We start from the raw sequence: 21,793 nt of genomic DNA, 5'->3' as shown, positions 1-21,793 counted from the left end.
AGAGAGAAAGAGAAAGAGAGAGAGAGAGAGAGAGAGAGAGAGAGAGAGAGAGAGAGAGAGAGAGAGAGTGAGGGAGGAACAGGAGGTGTACGGGAGGTGACCGGTGTACCAGCTCGGTTCTGCGAGACTCGTGGAGCAATCAATAGGGTATTTCGGGGATTCGGGAAACCGGCGCCGACGTTGCCACAAACATGGCCGCCGGCAGCCCCTGTGTTCCGGAGGTATTTCTTCTCGCGAGAGAGAACCGGCCAGAGGAATGCGTGGCGAGAGAAGATGTTCCAACGCGCAGACATGGAAATCGCGTCGCCGAAGATGTTCTTTCGCTCGTTCCCTATTCGAATGCTGCTGTTTTTCCATGGCCTTCTTTCTCCGCTTGTAGCCTGCACCCCCTGACGAGGAACGCGATATAGTCTCACGGCAGTCGAACAGGTTAACGATTTCCAAGTCTCGTTAGGGAGGTTGATTTTTAATGGGTCTCTTTCTGTGTTTGCTGGGTTACAGGGGTACCAGCTTTAGTATTATTATTATTCTGTCGGGAAGTTCGATTGAAATTAAAGTTTCCGTGCTCGATGAAATTGAGTCTCTCCCTCCCCCTATCTCTCTCTCTCTCTCTCTCTCTCTCTCTCTCTCTCCCCCTCTCTCCCTCTTTCTCCTTCTCTGTCGAACGAGAGCATCCCCCGATGGGAAACCGTGCCCCTCTGAGCTAGTAATCTACTTCGCGGGATTTACATACTCTTACGTGCTTTGTCTTTGCGCGAGTTCCGAGAATCTCGAGATCGGAGGGTAAATCGACGATCGTCGAAGCCATGCCTGTTCGAATAATTGCATTAGACGAGAGTGGAAGCGTATCGAAAACAATGACAGAATTATCCAGATGATAACGCGCGAGTCTGCTCGCGGACGCAATCCCATGAACCTTTCTTTCGAATATTTCGGACACAGTTGCTTCATCGATGGAAAAGCTGTAATTAAATAACGAACGCGTTATTCTCGTGAAAAAGAAAATTATTTTGTTTTTCGTTGTCGCCTGTATTCATCGATATCCGTCCCGCTGTTCTGTAAAGTTTTAATAATAGAATTTCGGCTCCAAACGTGTCCCGCATTTAGATCGCCATTTTCCCGAAAGATAGTGTTTTACGCAAAAATAAAGTTACTTCGATTTACGGCGAGCAAAAAGAAGCTTTCGAAAAATATTCCGCAATTTGGAACACGTGTTTACGTAAATTATTTCATTGCACGGAGTTTGCGACAAAATGCCAGACGTGTTATTCCCCCGGAGATCGTTAAAAGTCACGTAAGAAGCCTAAACAGGAAGTGGGTGGCCTCGACAAAGAACTTTCGATTCAATTCCATTGGGAAAAGTTTACGTAATTACAGATAGAGGCGATAGAGGCATTTGTCGCTCTTGAATTTTTCCAGGCATCGAAATTGATTGAATTAACTCCTTTGGAAAAATTCCACCGGCATCGATGTCGTTCCCCGCGATGGAAAATTATCAACGGAAATTCCTCGAAACGATTAATCGCAAGTTCGATCGCGTTATTCAAGATTCTACGATCTACGAGAGAAAATTAATCCGAAAATCATGCTACAAAAACGACAGCCATTTCCATCGAACGAAAGAACGTCGCTTCGGTCACGTCGAAGCAGTTTTTCGTGGAAACTATCATATTAAGACCCGCAGAGTTTGCCTGCACTGGAGTCGCCTCGAGAAAGCTGTCCCCGACTGCAGTTTTTCCTCTAATTAAGTCACCTCTCTGCAACTTGTCAAGGAAATTGCGATATTCAAACACGCGTTCTGCCTTTAGCGTTGCATTCGTGTCGTATGTCGAATTCTTTGAAGAAAATTTGACAATTATCCCGAATTCGGTCCTTATCTAATCAATCTGTCATAATATTAAACAAAAATCGCGTAAAAATATGCTACAGGTATGCTGAAAAATAAAGTCGTGTTCGTGGTGCAAAATACTTTTAAAAAATCATCGAGTATCATTGAGGAATACTTGTTAATTAAAAAGGAATGTTAATAAAAGAGAGAAAAATCCTAGGTCCTCTTTTTAAAAGGATATCGTTGAAAATAATGTCGAAAGACAGGAAGATCTATGGAGAGACGTAAAATATTTTTCTGAATTACAGGTAGAGATGACGGGGTCAAGCGTTTTCGATTACGTCCATCAGCAAGACCACGCGGAAGTCGCGGAACAATTGGGCCTTGGGCTGACTTCGAGCAGCTCTTCCGGTCCACAGTCGTCGAGTTCCGGGCTAGCATCGCCGAGTAGCGCGGCGTCTGAAGAACACGGATCATCTACCACCGCCAATCCCGACGGTAAGTTTCTGCGATGACGCTTTTGCTACAACGAGTCGCGTCGAGATCGAGATTCGTTGATCAATTTTTGAGTAGTCGTTAAAGAAACTCGGATAGATCTGAACGAGACAATGGAGATCTCGAAGAAGCAAATGACAGATGCCTGTTTTTCGTTCGCACTTTGTTCTATCATTGAGAAATGTATCTTACGAGACGTTTGATCTCTCCCGTAGCACTTCATCGTGATTTATCGATCTAACTCCTGTCTTCTTAAAAATTATTTTTAATTTTTAATTTTTAATTCTTCCTTTATCAGTTCCTACCAAATTTATATTAATTATATATATAAATATATATAAATTATATAATTTATAGAACTGACTGCGTTCCTCCTTGTACGTTCCTCGACCAGTTTGCTCGTCCAGTTTGCTCGTTGAAAATTGTTTTGTTACGCCGAAAGAATAACTTAAAACGTAACTGGAGAAGATAGGAAATAAGCAAGCTTTTGTATAGTACTGTTTATAGCTGCATAAATATTTATACCTTCCTTTTAATTCAATTACAGTGTCCTCGGTAATGTCGTTAACAGCAAATAGCCTTTACAAAGGATACGACCGAGCGTTCTGCGTCCGGATGAAGTCTACTCTCACGAAAAGGGGCTGCCATTTTAAGTCTTCAGGCTATAGGGTGAGCATTTTGTTCTCTCATAGATCTGTATACTTCCGTAAAATCCACGGATCACCTGTCGTTTATCAAGAGCGAAATTTTTCGTTAAAAATCATAGAAAAGGGTGTTTAAATTATTTAGTAGAATATATCATCGGTCTGGTTACCATCGTTAGCTATAATGTGCCTTCGATCGAGCGCCAATAAATTTTCGGTTCCGTTGCTTTAACCTTTCGTCAATCAATCGCGTCCAATTAACGAAACCAGAGTTTCGTTAATAAACGATTACGAATTCAGGTCGTGTTGTTACTGTGCCGTTTGAGACCGCAGTATACGTTTAGCCATACAAGAAAGTCCGCGCCACCGTTGATAGGCATGGTTGGCCTGGCGATCGCACTTCCTCCGCCAAGTGTGCACGAAATTCGCCTCGAAGCCGACATGTTCGTCACGCGAATCAGCTTCGATTTTCGGATAGCACATTGCGAACCAAGGTGAGCACTGCAATTCTTACATATAACGCATGTATAATAAGAAATACAAGAAATTTCTGGATTTTTTGAATTCTTTCATCAAAGTTTCAACTTTCCTTGCTCGTTTCGTGTGAATAACGTGATAAGATGTTTTCTACGTCGATTTTTAGGGTGTCCGAATTATTAGATTATACAGCCGACGAATTAACAGGGAAAAATCTTTACACTTTGTGCCATGGGGAAGATGCGAATCGTCTTCGGAAATCTCATATCGACTGTGAGTATTTTTATTAATTCTCTTTATTAATCCGTTTACGTTTTTCAATCTTCGATTTATGCGACTGACTTCATCGAGGCGATTTAATTTATTTCAGTGATCCACAAGGGACAGGTATTGACGCATTATTATAGGTTGATGAACAAAAGCGGAGGATACACGTGGCTGCAGACGTGTGCCACGGTAGTGTGCAATTCGAAAAATGCAGAGGAACAAAACATCATCTGTGTCAATTATGTTATAAGGTGAGTTACGTATAAGAATCTTTTTCTAAAACTAAATGCCTGCCATCGAATCTTCCAATCGAAATACGACAAAAGAATTGATTTACTTTTCCTTTCAGTGGTCGTGAGTTCGAAAATTTAATCCTGGATTGCTGTCAACTGGAGGAAGGCGTTATGGGTGTGAAACGCGAGGACGCAGCTGGGAACGATCCAGAAAATGGATCACCGGATGCCGATAGAGGAGGTAAGGATCCTAAGATCTCCTATTTTGTTCAACTATTCGAAATATTTTTGTAAAATTATCAAATATAAGTACTCCGCCTTCGTCGATGATCCGAAACCTTCTAATCACTAAAATAGCATTATAATGCTTTGCAGAGGGAAGAAATCACGGTGGACCACCGAACCAACATCAGGAACACCCACACAGGTCACCGCCGGAAGATCGCGAAGACACTCGCGGATCGGAGAACGAGAAACGAGGCAGCCGACATCACGACAACATAGCTCAGCTGCAACAAGAGCCGCAGACATCGGTAGGGAACATTAGCACGCTTGTAGTGAAATTGCGCGGGCACAAACGGAAGCTGCACGAGGACGATAGCAGCTCGAACGAGGAGGAGGACGAGGAGGACGACTCAACGGTGAAAGTTACGAATAACGAGAGAAGCCACGCTCTAAGTCCAGCTCCATCAAACCATTCCATTTCAGGAGGTGAGCAAGTATTGTGCTCGGCCAGTCCGAAATCAAGACGCGTGGAAGATAGAACGAGCAACAACGCCGACAGTACCGGCACCTCCGTGAAAGATTTAGAACAAGCGATGTCCAAGCATCTGCCAGTTCAGAATCTCAATAAGTCCCATTCACCGACACTGCACCAACCTACGGATTTCAGCACGGATGCGTTGCTGAAGCAACAACAACAGAGGAGTACGATAAAATGGATCGGAGCTCATCATCATTTGGGGCATTTGAGTCCGCAACAATCGACCACCGCGCCATTACCAGCATCCGCTCTTCTACGACAATTATACGCGAACAGGGAGAGCGTGATACGGGCTAATGTTCACGGAATCACGTCCAGTGGTAGTACAAGAATCTCTTCTTCCGGTGAAACCTACTATGCCGGGGACACGACACCGAGTGGCCCTTTGCCTACTCCACCTGGATCCGAAGGATCCAGTACCTACGGTGAACATCAATTCGTTTTAGCAACGCACAATCAGAAGAGTTCCACTGGAACTAGTTGTGCTGACGCGTTTACCAGCCTGGTTTCCTCGTACTCTACCGCCAGCGGTTATACGGTTGATTATCACTCAGCGATGACTCCACCGTCATCGGTTTCACCGAGAGACAAGCAACAGCAACAACAACAGCAACAGCTTCATCCAGTGAACGTGATAAGCAGCTACGAAGGTTCGTCGGCCTACACTGACCCCGTGCTACGCCATCAATACGAGCCAGCGCAACCGTTGCCTTTGAAGCCCCAAGTGTACTCGGCCGCCGTTCACCCGAGCGCATTGGACGCTGCCGCGGCATACGCTTCGGCTGGCTTGAGCGAGCAAGCGCAATTTTACCATCACCCGGCTGCCGGAGCTGGTTTCCACATTTACCATCCGACGAACAAGTCGACGACGAACGGTTGGTACAGTTCGACGTCCTAGTGGCGTGCGCCGGCACGCGAGAGACGTGTACTTAAATAACTGAAAATTCTGAGCCCAAAGTCCCCACATGCATATCAGTGATATCATATTCACCTCGGCATCTCTGTACACGAATTTCCCTCTCGTTTTCCCTCTCTCCTTCCATATGTTTGTTCATTTTCTCTTTTTCCCTTTTCTCCTGTTTCGCTTTACCTATTTCTCACTTTCGTTACACGTTCGTTCATCGTTTCTACCATCGCTCCAGCTAGTTTTATTTTGTATCCTACTTTTTTCACCCTATTTTTCCTCGTATTTTTCCACTCATCCCCGCGAACCCAGCGAATCATACGCGCGCATCCGATGTGCCAATTGAACTGTAAAAATCGCTGCTCTCTATTCTCGACTATGTAGAACGACTTATTGTAATATAACAGAATAAATTATTATGTATGTTGACATTTTCGGAGATATTCGCGTAAGCAGAACGGAGGGTAGGAGTTTCTAAAGAAGAAAAAGAAAGAAAAAACAAAGAAGGGAAAGAAAAAATGAGACAGAGGACAGAACATGTTTGGTGCGACGCTCAAGGGGCAAAACGGTGAATCTCGAAACGCGGTGAGCAATTAATTAACATGGTTAGTTGTCCCACGTGACACGAGAACGCGCACGAAAAGAGGAACAACGGAGAAACGAATAAAGGTTTACCAGCGTTATTGCTGTGAAAAACACCGGCGTGGTTGTTAGCGATAAATTTACTCGAGAAGCCGTACTTGTCGTAAATTTTTTATACTTGTAACATTTTGTTGCGTAAATACGATGACTTTAGTGAAGTCGACAGTGCAATCGTTACACGTTTTTTAGCGTTAATTTAAGAGGATCGGATAGAAAAGAATAATGTTTACCTTTTTGCTTATAACGTAAACAAAAGAAGCGTTGTTTCTGTATGAATTTAAGCGCGTGCGTGCGTGTGTGTGTATGCGTGTGCGTGTGTTTTGCTTATAACGTAAACAAAAGAAGCGTTGTTTCTGTATGAATTTAAGCGCGTGCGTGCGTGTTTGTGTATGCGTGTGCGTGTGCGTGTGTACGTGTGTGCGTGTGTGTGAGAGAGAGAGAGAGAGAATGCAAGAGTATGTAACACTTACGAAAGAAATCGCTATCTCTATTAATATAGAAAAGCATAGTTTTAATGTTGTTAATTTATTTCATCAGTTTTCATATGAGTTATCTTTATCTTATAATTGTTGCTATTAAGAATCGCGTTTTTAAATTTTATCTTTCGAATCTTAGTATACATTTATTACCAACGCGTTAATACATATCAATTTGTCTGATAACAGTAAACCACTGCCTTATCAATTATATAGAAAATAATTCGACCTATCGGAATGAGGGTAAAAAGCGCTTGACTCTATTTTATGTGGTAAAACTATATAAAAGCGTGCAATAAATCTTTCTTTCCAAACAAAAGTTATAAGATACGAGTGTATGTTGCTAGAGGTAGCGAATTCTTTCAAAGAGATTATTATGTTTTGTTGTAAATTGATGAATTGTTTTTTGACGAGTACACGTGTAAATACAATTTTATGTGCTGTAAGATTCACCTGTTGAATATTTCTATTCATAATTTTTCGGAACATTTCTACGGAATTTATTTTCGTTGGAGAAACATTGTAAGGCAGTGACTTAAGCATTAAAATATATGCATAACGTCTCCATCTTGGTAAAACGAAACTTTGTGATTCAGTGCAGTCTTCGCTCTTGGGATTCATTAAAATTATGACATGAAATTATAAAAAAATCGAATTTTCTTTCTATTACGAGTGTACTACATTCTTTGAAAAAAAAAATATGTCCACTTAACATTAAGAAGTTTGTAGTATTGTGCATTAATGCTTTACAAAATTTTCACAAATTTATCATTCCATGTCTTTTATTGCATTTTAAAATCAACAATGTACAACACATCATAAACATTCAAAGATAAATTATGTTTCTTAAATTCATTCCCTGTTTATATTTTTGTTCACAACTTAGGTTTAAAATACATACAAGTTATTTTATTATTATTGTATTATTTGTAAATTTCATTTCATCCTTTATAATTAACATTTAATTAAGTAATTTCAATTAATCTATATGCTTGGAAGTATATCTAAAAGTCCTAATAATAGGAAATACTTAAAATTGGATGAAAATCAGCTTTTGCCAAATAGTGGTGTTCCACATATAAATACAAAGAATTGGATTGTGCGCAAAAGCACTCTGTATAGAGAAAGTACTTATATTAATTGACAAAGCCTAAAAATACACAAAATCATGCATACAAAAATATGCCTTACCAAATTATTCTTCAAAAATAAAACTGTAAGATCAGATGTAAAGATCATAAGACTGATAGCAAATTTACTCCTACATTACTATTCAAGCAAAGGTTAGACTCAAATTAAACTACGTATAAATATTTCTAAGTATTTACACTATTCCTTGTTTAGAAGTCCATAATTGTAATTTAAAAATAAAAATGCAGTGCACTTAAATCTTTGTAAAAGCTATAAATTTTCATTCAAATTCTAATAACAATTTTTTGCTTCCTGTTTCCAATGTTCAAATAAATATGTTTAATATGTTGAAAACAGGTGTAATAATTTATATTTTCAGATAAGTACATTAAGAAACATACTTTTATTAACAAAAGTTGGATAACCAACATATATATGTTTGGTAACAATTATGCTTTTGTTCTTTTATACTGTGATAATTATTAGCATATTCTTTATCCTCAGAAAAAATTATAAAACTCAACGATACAAAAATAATCTTGTTATCATTGATGTATAATTATTTACTACATTATATCGTATATTACATTCCATATCAATTACTATTCGTTTAGTATCCAGATAGATCTTATAACTCATTTAATTAACCATAAAATAGATAATCAGAATACATTATACGTCATACATACATACATTAAACTAGAATAAATAACTATAAAATTATCTTCATTAAAATTAATCAATTCGTTATTTAACTATTAATCCTGTGGAATTTTCAAACGTTTTATAATTGCAGGAATAATTATGAAATTTTCAAACATTTTATAATTTTATATAAATTGCAGGTTAATAATTTCTATGACTACTTAACTTTAATATAATACTAAGCTTTAATGCCTCAAAATAACTTTCCTTTCCATTAATTGCAATAAAACCTGAATACAATGCTTGACATTTTACAGATATTAGGTTAGGTTTGCCTACTAAGCAATTTTGTTCATTCCCACGTAGCATGATATAGAAGTTCGATGTTCATATATACGTATTTAGACCTTGAGTCAGTGCTCTCAACGGTCATTGGAGCTCGTGTTTGTCATTCTCATACTTCTAGCAGATACGCGCCTATATAAGTGATAAATCCAAAACGAGACCTCAAATGTGACGTTATCTGAAAAGGCATACGATAGTACATTCATGTTTCATTGCATACATTTACTGTCGGAGTGAATAATTGTAGATACAAACCATGATTTTACGATTTGCGATCTTCGTTGCAGTTTTGATCTTAACGATTGAAGCAAAGAAATATCCGCAGTTTTCAGAAGACGAACAATGGGAAGAATTTGAAGAGTATTTAAAATGGAAAAAAGCAAAGGAAGTGCGCGAAAATGGTCCACAACAAATAAGATATGAAAAACGACATCATGAAAATCATGACATGTACAAATCGTTTGAGAGACCTCAAGAACAGCCCGCCAATACTCCACCACCTATCAATCAGGCAGCTCTAATGGCAAGATATATTGTCAATCAGGCTGGTAAGAAAAGTATACTATCATGATATGTGGTGATTACTTCTAATTAAAATATATGAAATAATGACTTTTGATTAGTGTGAAAATTGCATAAACACTTTCTAACAAAGGCATGTTTGTATCATTATGAATCATTTAGAAATCAACGAAGTGAAAAGAAAAATACACATGTAGATTTGTATATTCGTTAGAAGCTAATATTAGAATTATATATATATTTAGTTTTGGCAATGTTTCAAATGTTCAATATATAACAAAATGCAATGTATAATAAATTCAAATATAATTTATTATTTTATTTATTTAATCGTAATTCACATCTTGGGTTTATATTATTTAATGTTCGTCACATTAAAATTTTTAATTTTACATTATTTCTATTGTTTCACAAGGCAGTGATAATCCGATCGTTCGAAGTTCGATTTTGAAGAAAAAACATTGTTAAATCGAGAGAAAAATATCACTGCAAGAAGTATTTTGATTTCTATCTAACATTTCGATAAAGTCATTTATTTACACTATTATGTATGCAGGCATATTGTTTGTATCCGAATACATTTATTTATTTGTTTATGATGCAAATTTATTTCCCTTGAATATTTTGAAAATATAATTTACAAATTTCTCAAATAAAAGAATAACTTAAGTTATTTAACTATCTTACTCGTATTATTAATAATTGAAAATACATATATGTGTACTATCTTTCGTTACATATTTATAACACCTTGAAATTAAGTATCTGTTTTCTTTTCACACAATGCTAATTAAATATTCCGTGAATTATTACGAATACTTTAATGTGTACAGATTGGGTACCCGTGGCAACAATAAGCATAAGAAAGGATATTGAATCGTTTCCAGCCGTAACATTAGTTTCATATACAGACGGACTTTTAGGAAATGGATCTGGGATTCCATACTTATATCTCACTCCTTTGGATTTTACAGCTCAAGACCTCGCAGTAAGAATCACAACACGTATATTGTCACAATATAAATGAATGCTTTGTATGTAATGTTACCATCATTTGATAAGATAGCGAATAACATCGTATATTTTATTTTCAAACATTTTGTTCCTTTAATTAACTGAATTTAATTATTTTTTTTTGCATGTTTATCGTTATACAAATTGTGAAATTTAATTTTATAATTTTTTTTATCATAGAGAGATAACCGGGCTTCGTTGCTGATGACATTGGCTCAAGGAAAATACTGCAAATCTAAAAAGTGGGACCCTATGGATCCTCGATGCGCCAGAATTCTTCTAACCGGCAAAATTAAACCAGTTAGTAGACTTTTTATTCAACCTATAGTAGAATAATTAGTAACAATTATTACATTCTGTTGTAGTTGAAAGACGATAGTACGGAACAAGAAATAGCTAAAAAAGTATTTTTCACGCGTCATCCAGGACTAGTTAATATGCCAGCAGGTAAGAATTGTCCTACTAAATATCATTAGTTAATCAACCATGTTACTACGTGCACTAATTTAAAAATATTGTGTTTAACATTATAGATCATCATTTTTATTTTGCCAAATTGAAGATAATTTCAATCGTAGTGTTGGATACGTTCGGTGGTCCGAAATACGTCACTGTGAAAGATTACTTGCATCCACCAGTAGCAAATATTACCGAAGAATTCAACCGACATTTTCCTTTAGACTCTAATGAAAGTAAATCTGAAGAAGAATATAGACTATCTTCTAATATGATAAATCCTGTGGTCTACCGTGTGTAAATTAATAGAGAAGTATTAATATAAAAACTTAAACAATTTGATATACCTACCCGTGTTCTTTATAAATTTTTAATGGTATTATATAAATATATATAAAAGCCAGTGTAATAAATCAATTTCAAATCAATTCTAATCCATTAAGTTACTTTAACTGTTTAATAAAAATTATTATTGTTTTTTCATATAAATAAAGAAAAGGGCAGAAAAGTAGATATTTTTGTAAAATTAAGATAAATATGTACAACAATATGTAATTTACATTATTATCACTTATATATTATCAGTTTATTACCTTTCCAACTATAGTTAGAAAAATAAAATCTCTAATGTTATCGTAATAAGATACGCTATATTTCTGTTTACTACAAAAATATACAGCTTCTTTTATTTCAAACCCATGATAATTTTTGTAAAAATTTATTTAAGATCATAAGTTTTGATTAAAGGGATATACAAATTTTGTGATATTAACTTAATTTAATATTTTAATTATATACGTCTTCGTAATATAAAAATTACGCGTGCTTAAAATTCATTTTGAAGAATTAAAATATTATATAGTATTTTTTATTACAGGACGTTATAAATTGCAGTAGCTTCTTTTTAATTTTGCTTGAATATCTATTTCATATGGAATTATGATTTATACACATTTTACATAATTTACTTAGAAATATAAAATATTTGTTATATATTAATATCTGTTTTAAAAACAAATACTTAAAAAAAAAAATTAATAATTTGTTTATAGTACGCAAATAACATTAATATACAATACTTAATTATACAAATTTATTAATTCATTTTTGCTACGTTTTCTTTGAATCTTTTCTTTGAGGTTTTTCATTCTTTTTTCCATGGACAAGACTGGTTGAGCTTAATATGACAGAAATTTGTTCTGGTAATGGACATGCAATTAATAGAAGTTCCTCTGAATTATAATATTTACTCAATATTTGATATAATTGTGTAAATGCAGCACAAACGTTATTTTTTACTGGTCTAAATAAAATAAATTCTGTTTCCTTATTAGAGAGATATAATTGCATCAGGTGTTGGATTTCAGGACATTTAAATTTAATTATTCGCAATACCTCACTAATTGCTGCTGCAACATCTTGAGGACTTCCAAGCATATGTTCTTGAGATGCATCTGGATTATTAACATGTAACTTTTCTTTTTCTAATAATTTCAAAATAGGGTGTATTAATAAAAATGTTGCATATTGTATGAGACGTTGACAGGCATACTTTAATTTATTATCCACATGTTTTCTGGAATCTATTAATTGTTCCTTCATCTGAGGTGCTCCCTCTAATAGAAATTCTAATAATGCATTATTTGATAGTGTAAAAAGTCTTGAGCTCTTCTCTAATAAACCAAATGCTGCTGTTTTAACTTTTGAGAAATCCAAACTGTATTCTTTTATGGTAAAATCCACTTGAAATGGTGCAATTTGTTCACGCAAAATGAGCAAGTGTTTTATTTGAAATAGTTCTGCATCCAAAGATGATGCTCTTTTTTCAATTTCTTGCCTTGCATTTTCTATACTTTGAACACAAAGTGATATGGCTTCCTGACTTAAAGATTGGAAAACTGATCTATCCACACACCTGTATAATCTTGATAAACATACTAATGTTCTGCGAACAGTAGGATACCACATTCCATGAAGATCCGCTGGTGAATTACCCATATGTGTTTTTTGATAAATGGTATCTATTTCTATATGATTTCTGGATATTGGTTCTAGAACATTTTCATCATTAGATGAAACAGATATTCTTTTAATCTTTGTTTGTCTGGATTCTTCTCTTATTGACTCTGCTATATCTTCCATCATTTTTAATTTTTCTGGATATGCCAAATCACCTGGTGATGGATTATAATTCAAAACATCAGATTGCAAATAAAGATGTGCACGAAATACAAGTCTTTCTTGTACATCATGCAACAATTGTAGACAAATATTTCCAAACCCTTCCAAAGGTTCAAAATTATTTTGAACATGTTCATCCAACATTTCAATTCTTAAAATACAACATATTTCAGCTAATGTTTCTAAATGGTTAATATGAATTATGAATGGCCTCAGTGTGTCATATAAAGAAGTACATAAGCTTTCAAGATACGCTGTTAAGCCATTAGATGGTTTAGAAAAGAATTCATAAAATAACTTATATTCATCCATTGATGCATGTAATAACAGTGCACATGAATTTCGTACTAAACTACAATGATCACCATTGTATTTCTCTTTTACAGATATTAAGGACTTTTGTACGCTACTACCTAATACTAATCCCCTTTGACTCCAATAACATTGATGGCACTCAGATAATAAGCTATCATATTCTTGTCGTTTATAAGATTTTGCTTCAATTTGTTCTATAACTGGCCTAGCTTTTGATAAAATAGTTTGAAACCTTCCATAAAACAAAGCTAAAGCTGCATCTGTATTATCTTGGGAATCATCATTGTCTTTCAAATTTAAAATGCTCTCTGTTGTTTTGCTAAACAAGTTAAAAATATAATTTTGAATCATAGATATTGCCTTAGATTGACAATGTTTATATTTAATTAAATAGGTATTACTTTCTTTAAAGGAAGGATTATTCTGCACAAAATCTATGTTACTATCAATTTTATCCAATATATTGAAGAACATTTCACTGTTTACTGATAATGTTGGTGCTTCTAATTTTTCCATCATCATATCAATATCCTTAAAATATTTCACATATTCTGTGATACTTTCTATTGTAGAATTTAATTTTCGTTGATCAGAATCAAGCTGTTCACTTGCATCATAAAGAGATACTGTTTTATCAGAGACCTCTGAATATTGTTTAGATAACATTGTAAAGTTTTCCAATGCATCTTCTATTTGTAGACAAAGTTCATTACATTCTTGTCGTCGAGCTTGAAGTTCATTAAGGTATAACTTATATTTCATATCTTTCCTGTCCATACACTTTTGTTCTAATGCATCATAATGTTCTAGCAAATCTTGACATCGTTCTATTTGTACTGATTTCATAGTTTCTCCATTTGTGCATACCGTATCACTTATTTCCTCAGTTTTGACCTTACTGTCAGGAAACAATTCTTCTTCTAAACTCAATAAACATTCTTTTTGATAATCAGTTAATGGTGCCAGGGAATCTTCTGACAGATCCCACTTGGTTAAGTTATTTGGAATGTTTTTCGTTTTAGACATGGTTTCTTGTCAGTGAAAATAAATGTTACGAACTGAACGCTTTAGAGAAAAATGATATGACTGCGTATATTACACACATACCGTTTTGTAATATAAATTAAAATATTCTCTTCGAAAATCTGACACCACAGCAATTACGAATCACAATTGTGAAGTTGAAATAAATTTGTCAATTATATCGCAGGGTATTCATCATACGAAATATTAAAATCTATATCAAAGTAAATTTCAGGAAAAATATGTTTTTATAATATTTGTATTATTTATGGTAAAGTATGTATAATATATTTCTATACTATTATGTTGAAAAATATGACAAATATATTGTTTTAAATAAAATAAAATTCATTATAGGGAATTTATATTAAGTACATAAGAATATTCTGTCGCACAATACTACGATTCAATATCATGGCGCACGCGCATAGAGAATAAACCAAAATTTTCTAATGAAAACAAGGTTGTATTTCTTTCTACAAGTGTATTTAAGCCGCAAAGGTTTGTGTCAAATTGAATCCTAAAATATCTCTATAGTTTTATTAAATCAATAGTATTTATATATCGATAAATGTTCTTATTAACTAATGCAATTTAACGCACATAATATTATCGTGCAATTTGTGCAACATAATATTGTTATGTTTCTAACCTAACCTTTAAAAGTCACGATATTAATTTTACAGGATGGCTCCGAGGTATGAATTAGCAGTTGGTCTTAATAGAGGCCATAAAACCACCAAAATCCGTGTAGCAAAGAATAAAAATGAGAAGAAAAAGACGGTGTGCGTTTTGCCAGCAAGACTAAAAGGGGTTAGTATAAAGAGATATTCATTAGAAGAAACTATTATTTTGATAAAGTACTTAATACTTGTACATTATTCTTAATATTTTACAATTAAAAGTTTCTTAAAATATAAAGTAGTGAAAAATATATATAATTTAAATATATGTAATTAATTAATATCCAGCGAGCATAAATTTTTTAATTCTAGAGACAAACTAAACATAGCAAGTTTGTCAGAGACTTAATCCGTGAGGTAACTGGACATGCACCATATGAAAAGCGTGCTATGGAATTGTTGAAAGTTTCCAAGGATAAGCGTGCATTGAAATTTTTAAAGAGGCGGGTAAGGATGTCAATAAATTTCATATAACTAACATCTCTTCTGTAAGTATTTCAAATAAATAATAATAATAATAATAACCTTAAAATGTATCCAAAATTTCTTAGTTGGGCACACATATCAGGGCAAAGAGGAAGCGAGAAGAACTTGGAAACATCCTTGTCCAGATGAGGAAAGCAGCTGCACATCATTAAATAACACGTTATTAAATTTTTGTAATAAGTATATATAAAAATATATATATAAAAAAACATTACCTGAAATATTTAAACAAACTTTACATGAAATGTTTTCTTTTTAACCATCATTTTAAAATCTAAGCTAAATTAGGTTAGAAAACAAAAATAAAAGTTTGAAATGAGAACCACTGATATTTAAACGTGGACGGTGTTTCAATTCAAAGGTGCTTATCGTAATAGTTTAGATTATAAATGAAAAAGATAGATGTAACATAAATAAAATTTTACCAATCTTACCTTTATAACTAACATTTTCAGAAAATTTTACGATATACTGTGATGTATGTAATTTTTTGAAAGGGTTTCATTATACATAACCTACTTGAAATGATTAAATATTAACTATGAATAGTATTCTTCTGTTACGTTCATTAAAAACTATTCAACTTTCTAAAACATGTACATCACTCAAGAAGTGTTTTATTAAAAGGTTCACTCAGTATTACAATGTTGCGTGTCATAATTTTCAACGAAGTCAAAAAGTACACACAAGTGTTACCGAAGTGGAAACTTCTAATGAAATTGAAAGAAAAGCCAGTGATTTAAAACATTTCAGAGATTTATCAAAAAATGGACCATCACTTAAAGATTTTTTAGCACCTAAAACTGAAATTTCTACTGATTATTCTATTGATGTACCAAATATTCCTTATATAAATGATATTAATGGTTCTAATCAAAAAGGTAAATAGAAATGTAATGTAAAATTGAGGAGTATCATAAATCTAACTTACAATGATACTTTTATTTTTTATTCATTAAACTGTTTTATTCTTTTTAGTCTACTTTGAAGTTTATGGTTGTCAGATGAATGTAAATGACACCGAAGTAGTATGGTCTATCCTAAAATCTCATGGTTACGAAAAAGTAGATCGCATAGAAAAAGCTAATATAATTCTGCTTGTTACATGTGCTATTAGAGATAATGCAGAACAGAAAATATGGAACAAATTAGATAGTTTAAGGTATTTAAAGAAAAGAAAAAAAAGGTCTTCTGTGAAAATTGGGTTGTTAGGTATAATTTTAAATTTATGAGTAAACAATTTTTGAAGTAATTGTTTTGTAATAACCTTGTTTTTATTGTTATAGGATGTATGGCAGAACGTTTAAAGAATAAAATAATAGAAAGGGACAAATTTGTTGATGTGATAGCTGGACCAGACAGTTATAAGGATTTGCCAAGACTATTATCTGTACCAGATAATGAAACTGCTATTAATGTTGTTTTGTCATTTGATGAGACATATGCAGATATTACACCAGTGAGATTGAATCCAAATTCTACCAGTGCATTTGTGTAATTTGTTATTCTTTTTATTGTTATATAATTTATAATTTAGTATAATTATTTTGATACTTTTCTATCCCACTTTTTTCAGCTCAATAATGCGTGGTTGTGATAATATGTGTACATATTGCATTGTACCATTTACAAGAGGAAGGGAAAGATCGCGACCGATTGATAGTATAGTCAAAGAAGTTCAATTTTTGTCCGATGATGGTGTAAAAGAAATAGTACTTCTTGGACAGAATGTAAACAGTTACAGAGATACGTCCCAATCTGAATTTTATGTTAGTTATAATACGGGAACACATCTAGCAAAAGGTTTCAAAACAGTTTATAAGGATAAAAAAGGGGGACGTCGATTTTGTGATTTGTTAGATGAAGTTTCACGTATCAATCCAGAGATAAGGATTAGGTAATAAAGATATGCATATATTTCGAAATAAGTATCGTTAATAAATGTAGATTTAATTAGAAATTAATTTCTAGATTTACATCGCCGCATCCCAAAGATTTTCCAGACGAAGTTTTACAACTGATAGCGGAGAGACCAAATATTTGTAAAGAAATTCATTTACCTGCACAAAGTGGTAATTCCGTAGTTTTGGAAAGAATGAGAAGAGGATATACACGAGAGTCGTATATAGATTTGGTGCATCGTATACGCGAAATTATCCCAAATATTTATCTTTCTAGCGATTTTATTACTGGATTTTGTGGAGAAACAGAAGAAGAATTTCAAGATACATTATCATTAATGGAATTAGTAAAATATAATCGAGCTTTTCTTTTTAGTTACAGTATGCGGGAGGTAATAGATATTTTAGAAAATTCCTATATTATATTATATTTAAAATTTTTTACCAGAGATTTTTATTATTATTTTTAGAAAACGACAGCACATCGTCGTTACAAGGATGACGTAGCACCGAGTGTGAAACAAAATCGACTCGAAAGAATGATTTCAACGTATAGAACCGAAGCAGAAAAATTGAATAAATTACAGATTGGACAATTACAGCTTGTGCTTGTAGATGAGGTAAGGTAATTTATAATTTATTATAATCTAACTTAGTATATCAATACGATGTATAATAATTTTAGCTCAGCAAGCGGTCAAATGAAGGTTTTCAAGCAAAAAACGATGGAAACACGCGAGTAGTAATTTCTTCCAAGATTATACCTACTGAGAAATATTCAAACGAGAAAAGATCAATAAAAATTGGTGATTACGTTGTCGTAAAAATTCAAGATGCTAATTCGCATACATTAACGGGTATACCTTTGTATCATTCATCGATAGCAGAATTTGCATCTTCATCGGCGTTGTAAATAAAAGTAGAATATGACTTTCGGAAATTTCATTTGTTATTTAATCACGCTTATTGTTGCATAATACATTCAGTTTTGGAACGAGACATGTAAAATTTAATTACAATCGTACAAAATTAAATTTACGTATGTACTAGTTATATAATAGTATTACGAATAAAAGAAGAAGCATGTACATAATAAATAGATATCATTTAACCTATTGTGCGGTACATGGCAATTTATAGGTACATAACTTTTCTTGTTACAGAGATGATAGTAACGATTTTTATCAAAACATTACACACTGATCAAGGAGGAATTATCTATACTAATCTATTCTGTTCCTAGAGAATTTTGTAATACTTCATTTTCTTTCCTCTTTTTATAATATCATCGGTATCTAATAAAATTTTATAACAATAAATACGATCGATCGGTGATAATAAATGATCTAGAAGATGATTTGGAAAGTTTTAACACCTTCAAGTTTAACGTATGCCTATGAAATATTTACAAAACGATAACGTCCTATTCTTTGAAACGAGAATCATTTTGTACAGAGGAATCTATTAACAAAATAATCAACTTAAATTTATACATATCTTCCTTTAAAGAGAAATTACATTAACACCTGAGTAGGTATCGTTAACTTATGTAAAATGTCGATGTCTTTGGAAGTATACGAGAATTCGTTTCCAAATGTTGCGTTATACGTTAAACAAGACTCGCAGTTCCAATATTAATAACGCAATTGTCTGCACCGCGCTCGTAGACTGTAAGATCATGGTTCCTCGGTTGTTCCAACAGTGCAGCCAATTGTTCTCCACTGGGAAATGTATTTGGATTAGTTGGAAGAATCACGTCGCATTCTAATTGACCTAAAAATAAAAAGAAATTATCATTTTTACCAGCAAGATAATAGGAAAAATAATTGAAGCATAATACCATCCAGAATAAAAGAAGATGATGGGAATAAATAATGAACGCGCGTTCAATACTTGAACGTGTTTTCAATTGAAAATTAAGGCCGCACGGCGGACGTAGGTGGAACGACGGTATTTTTACCTGATAACGAAGGTGAAGCACCTTTGCTAGAACCATACATGCGAGTGCTATATCCGGAGTCATTGTGTGCGTCATGCAAAGGCGGCGTTGGACTATAAACCGCATTACGGGACCTATATGGCATTCTGGCGATGCTGTCGTAATGCACGTGCTCCGATATCACTCCTTTTCCAGAGATCCCTCCGTTTAATGCTTCTGGTTGCTCGTCGTCGTCTCCTTCGCTACTCTCGCTGTCATTACCTTTAATAATTTTAAAAATATAAGTTTTATTAAATCAATCTTCTGACAATAAATTTATTTTTCAGATCAACAACACGGTAAAAGGGCACAAGGCTGATCACCAAATCTCTATCGATCTACAATGCACATGAACGATTAGACGTGGAAAAAGAAAATGAAAGATGGATAAAATTTCTGGCTAACTACGCAACTTCTAGTCAGAAGGTAAGTGATATTTTATTTTACTGCATTTAGTCGATTATTTTGAAGACTTTTTCAAAAATTCATCGACTTCTTTGTTATCGGTATGTATGGTACATGTAAGACGGGAAAGTAATCGAACCTTCGCCATGCCAAGTGTTTCCTACACCACCTTGCGGCTGGACCCTTTGACTTTGGGAACACTGACTGTTCTCTGGACTGGTGGGTTCGCTACTTCCGGAGCGTGGAGCCCGCCACCCGTTATGCATGCCAGGTACTTGTTGAAATCGCTTAATCATCTCGTGAACGCTTCGTCGTCCGGAAGATTTCCACTCGTTCGAGTTGTCCTCGTTCTTCCGCGTCGCGCTACTTTCATCCTGGCACGAATTTATCCCGTGATCTCGAGACGAATCCTGGCGGCATTCCGATCGCAATTTTTCTTACTTTCGAGCAAGACTGCCGGAGAAATAAGCGTGCTCTACCTCGTAAAACGACTCGACGAAAGGATTCCCGGTAAGCTAACCTCTTACAACGTTTCAGAACGTCGTGTACATCTTTATTAACTTTTAAAGCAATTTTCAGAAAGAGAGTGTGCCGCGTTTAGCGCATATATTCGGTGTTTCTCAAGCTGCTAGGCGGAAAATTTACGTACAGTTAATTCTTACCGCGAATTATTACCAGGAATAAAATTGTGCATGGATAATTAAAACATGCGAGCTAACGGTGATAAAAGGATCGAGACTCTGCTACATCGCCGATCTACAATTATCTGCCAATCTCGCTTCATTTATAATCTCGACATGCCGATATCCGTTGCCGAGTGTGTGTAACGTGGAAAGAAGCAGAAAGGCGAAGAACGAAGGTAGATAAAACAATTAGCTCTCTCGGTGTGTAATATCACGGTATTAAAAGATAGAAAAGGGGCTTAAGCATCAGAGGAACCGATGCGATCTGCCGGTCGTAAAGGCGACTCGCGGTGCAACCCTCGCGCAACGTGTCATTACAGCCTCGCAGCTTAATCAACACCTCCGTGGACGCTTAGCGTAGCTAACGAAAGAATCAGCGATTACACACTCACGCGCTGCTGATGGACCTGTTGCCTGGATCCGATCGACGGCGAAGAGGCGGCGCCTAGCGGCGAGCTACGATCCTGCTTGATCACCCCGTCGAATGTTTCGTTTAATCTAGCAGGCACGTCGAGCACCCTCAGCGTTGACCTCGAGACACCAGAACCGGACGGAAGATCCCTCATGGACTTGCTGAGTCGCGGTATGGCCGGAATATCAAGATCGTCCAGGCTGCCACGATGAATCGGTGTTTCACCCGGGATCTCGAAGCTTCTATCGTGAGGTCTGTCGTCCAGAAGATCCTCCAAGGATCTGGCGCGGGCAGGTGGGAACGACTGGTCATTTGCGAACGTAGCCTTGGCTGGTCTTTCGCTGTGTCTGCCTTTGCCACCTCTAGAGAGACGTTGCTGGAGGTGCATGTGCCTCTCGTCGCACCTAGACCTCTCAGCCGCCACGCATCTGGTCAACTCCGAGATCTGACCTCTGGTTCTCCTTTCCAGATTGGCCACCTTCAAGTCCAATCTCTCGTGTGCCTGATCGATGTGAGCCTTCAGCTCCGCCTTGTCTCTCTCCAGCTTAGCCTCCATGTGCCTGAAGAACGGCGCGCAGTAGCAGGTGTAACCAACTCCCACCGGGCCCTTCCTGATGTTCCCGGCCAGGTCCAAATAATACTGCTCCCCGCGACCCAAGGGATCCGGCGGCAGGGAGTCCAAACGTGGCTGAGGAAAAGCTTCCGGATCGGGGTAGTAGTGGCAGCCGTACGGCGACCATTGCCTGCCCATCACGGCCTTCTCGAAGTGGACCTTGTTCTGCTTACCGGACGATTTGTGCTTCTTTTTCTCCTTCTTCGTGCAACTATCCCTGCTACCGCTGGTCCCACTACCGGTCTTCTCTCGCTTCTTCTCGTTCTTACTG

The 21,793-nt window shown here is 35.4% G+C and overlaps 6 protein-coding genes across 6 annotated transcripts in view; 4 read left to right on the top strand and 2 right to left on the bottom strand.

Moving 5' to 3' along the window:
* The window catches only part of LOC108545664 (protein trachealess), a 32,167-nt gene extending 25,858 nt beyond the window's left edge, over positions 1 to 6,309 (top strand). Inside the window, exons 5-11 of the mRNA XM_017897389.1 lie at positions 2,137 to 2,326; positions 2,871 to 2,992; positions 3,268 to 3,461; positions 3,611 to 3,717; positions 3,815 to 3,962; positions 4,061 to 4,185; positions 4,320 to 6,309. Of these exons, the coding sequence (XP_017752878.1) occupies positions 2,137 to 2,326; positions 2,871 to 2,992; positions 3,268 to 3,461; positions 3,611 to 3,717; positions 3,815 to 3,962; positions 4,061 to 4,185; positions 4,320 to 5,605 (2,172 nt within the window). The 3' untranslated portion in view covers positions 5,606 to 6,309. The remainder of the gene's footprint in view (positions 1 to 2,136; positions 2,327 to 2,870; positions 2,993 to 3,267; positions 3,462 to 3,610; positions 3,718 to 3,814; positions 3,963 to 4,060; positions 4,186 to 4,319) is intronic.
* Positions 6,310 to 8,976: 2,667 nt separating this feature from the next.
* Positions 8,977 to 11,218, top strand: CREG (Cellular Repressor of E1A-stimulated Genes). The gene is made up of 5 exons (XM_017897455.1): positions 8,977 to 9,398; positions 10,206 to 10,360; positions 10,567 to 10,686; positions 10,752 to 10,833; positions 10,920 to 11,218. Exons 1-5 carry the CDS (start codon positions 9,107 to 9,109, stop codon positions 11,141 to 11,143), a joined length of 873 nt encoding a protein of 290 aa, XP_017752944.1. The 5' UTR covers positions 8,977 to 9,106; the 3' UTR covers positions 11,144 to 11,218.
* Positions 11,219 to 11,952: 734 nt separating this feature from the next.
* On the bottom strand, positions 11,953 to 14,497 carry Cog3 (conserved oligomeric Golgi complex subunit 3). The gene is made up of 2 exons (XM_017897388.1): positions 13,437 to 14,497; positions 11,953 to 13,016 (listed from the first exon to the last, which is right to left on the bottom strand). The coding sequence occupies exons 1-2, from the start codon at positions 14,362 to 14,364 to the stop codon at positions 11,953 to 11,955; spliced, it is 1,992 nt and encodes a 663-aa protein (XP_017752877.1). The 5' UTR covers positions 14,365 to 14,497.
* A 286-nt stretch (positions 14,498 to 14,783) lies between these two features.
* Positions 14,784 to 15,701, top strand: RpL36 (ribosomal protein L36). Its single transcript, XM_017897456.1, has 4 exons — positions 14,784 to 14,862; positions 15,048 to 15,174; positions 15,357 to 15,491; positions 15,596 to 15,701. Exons 2-4 carry the CDS (start codon positions 15,049 to 15,051, stop codon positions 15,680 to 15,682), a joined length of 348 nt encoding a protein of 115 aa, XP_017752945.1. The 5' UTR covers positions 14,784 to 14,862; position 15,048; the 3' UTR covers positions 15,683 to 15,701.
* Positions 15,702 to 16,039: 338 nt separating this feature from the next.
* Positions 16,040 to 18,388, top strand: LOC108545679 (CDK5RAP1-like protein). The gene is made up of 7 exons (XM_017897430.1): positions 16,040 to 16,411; positions 16,509 to 16,742; positions 16,817 to 17,024; positions 17,107 to 17,427; positions 17,502 to 17,823; positions 17,902 to 18,051; positions 18,117 to 18,388. The coding sequence occupies exons 1-7, from the start codon at positions 16,072 to 16,074 to the stop codon at positions 18,342 to 18,344; spliced, it is 1,803 nt and encodes a 600-aa protein (XP_017752919.1). The 5' UTR covers positions 16,040 to 16,071; the 3' UTR covers positions 18,345 to 18,388.
* Positions 18,389 to 19,040: 652 nt separating this feature from the next.
* The window catches only part of dgo (ankyrin repeat domain containing protein 6 diego), a 198,157-nt gene continuing 195,404 nt past the window's right edge, over positions 19,041 to 21,793 (bottom strand). The window contains exons 7-10 of the mRNA XM_017897387.1: positions 20,884 to 21,793; positions 19,954 to 20,224; positions 19,392 to 19,631; positions 19,041 to 19,204 (exon numbers count right to left, since the gene is read on the bottom strand). The exon at positions 20,884 to 21,793 is cut by the window's right edge and continues 2 nt beyond it. Of these exons, the coding sequence (XP_017752876.1) occupies positions 19,041 to 19,204; positions 19,392 to 19,631; positions 19,954 to 20,224; positions 20,884 to 21,793 (1,585 nt within the window). The remainder of the gene's footprint in view (positions 19,205 to 19,391; positions 19,632 to 19,953; positions 20,225 to 20,883) is intronic.

This window comes from Eufriesea mexicana, unplaced genomic scaffold (genome assembly GCF_001483705.2).
Source record: "Eufriesea mexicana isolate 0111107269 unplaced genomic scaffold, ASM148370v2 scaffold492, whole genome shotgun sequence".
Classification (NCBI taxonomy): domain Eukaryota; kingdom Metazoa; phylum Arthropoda; class Insecta; order Hymenoptera; family Apidae; genus Eufriesea; species Eufriesea mexicana.
This window is presented reverse-complemented; position numbering and strand designations above follow the sequence as displayed.

What these genes read in the sequence shown, in the direction of transcription:
- CREG (XM_017897455.1), top strand. Translation starts at nt 9,107, where the DNA reads ATGATTTTACGATTTGCGATCTTCGTTGCAGTTTTGATCTTAACGATT. An exon ending in ATATATTGTCAATCAGGCTG is followed by an intron (nt 9,399 to 10,205) that starts GTAAGAAAAGTA and finishes TAATGTGTACAG; the next exon opens with ATTGGGTACCCGTGGCAACA. An exon ending in TTACAGCTCAAGACCTCGCA is followed by an intron (nt 10,361 to 10,566) that starts GTAAGAATCACA and finishes TTTTTATCATAG; the next exon opens with AGAGATAACCGGGCTTCGTT.
- LOC108545679 (XM_017897430.1), top strand. Translation starts at nt 16,072, where the DNA reads ATGAATAGTATTCTTCTGTTACGTTCATTAAAAACTATTCAACTTTCT. An exon ending in TAATGGTTCTAATCAAAAAG is followed by an intron (nt 16,412 to 16,508) that starts GTAAATAGAAAT and finishes TATTCTTTTTAG; the next exon opens with TCTACTTTGAAGTTTATGGT. An exon ending in AATCCAGAGATAAGGATTAG is followed by an intron (nt 17,428 to 17,501) that starts GTAATAAAGATA and finishes ATTAATTTCTAG; the next exon opens with ATTTACATCGCCGCATCCCA.
- RpL36 (XM_017897456.1), top strand. Translation starts at nt 15,049, where the DNA reads ATGGCTCCGAGGTATGAATTAGCAGTTGGTCTTAATAGAGGCCATAAA. An exon ending in TGCCAGCAAGACTAAAAGGG is followed by an intron (nt 15,175 to 15,356) that starts GTTAGTATAAAG and finishes TTTTAATTCTAG; the next exon opens with AGACAAACTAAACATAGCAA. An exon ending in TGAAATTTTTAAAGAGGCGG is followed by an intron (nt 15,492 to 15,595) that starts GTAAGGATGTCA and finishes AAAATTTCTTAG; the next exon opens with TTGGGCACACATATCAGGGC.
- Cog3 (XM_017897388.1), bottom strand. Translation starts at nt 14,364, where the DNA reads ATGTCTAAAACGAAAAACATTCCAAATAACTTAACCAAGTGGGATCTG. An exon ending in TCAAAGGGGATTAGTATTAG is followed by an intron (nt 13,017 to 13,436) that starts GTAGTAGCGTAC and finishes ATCCATCACCAG; the next exon opens with GTGATTTGGCATATCCAGAA.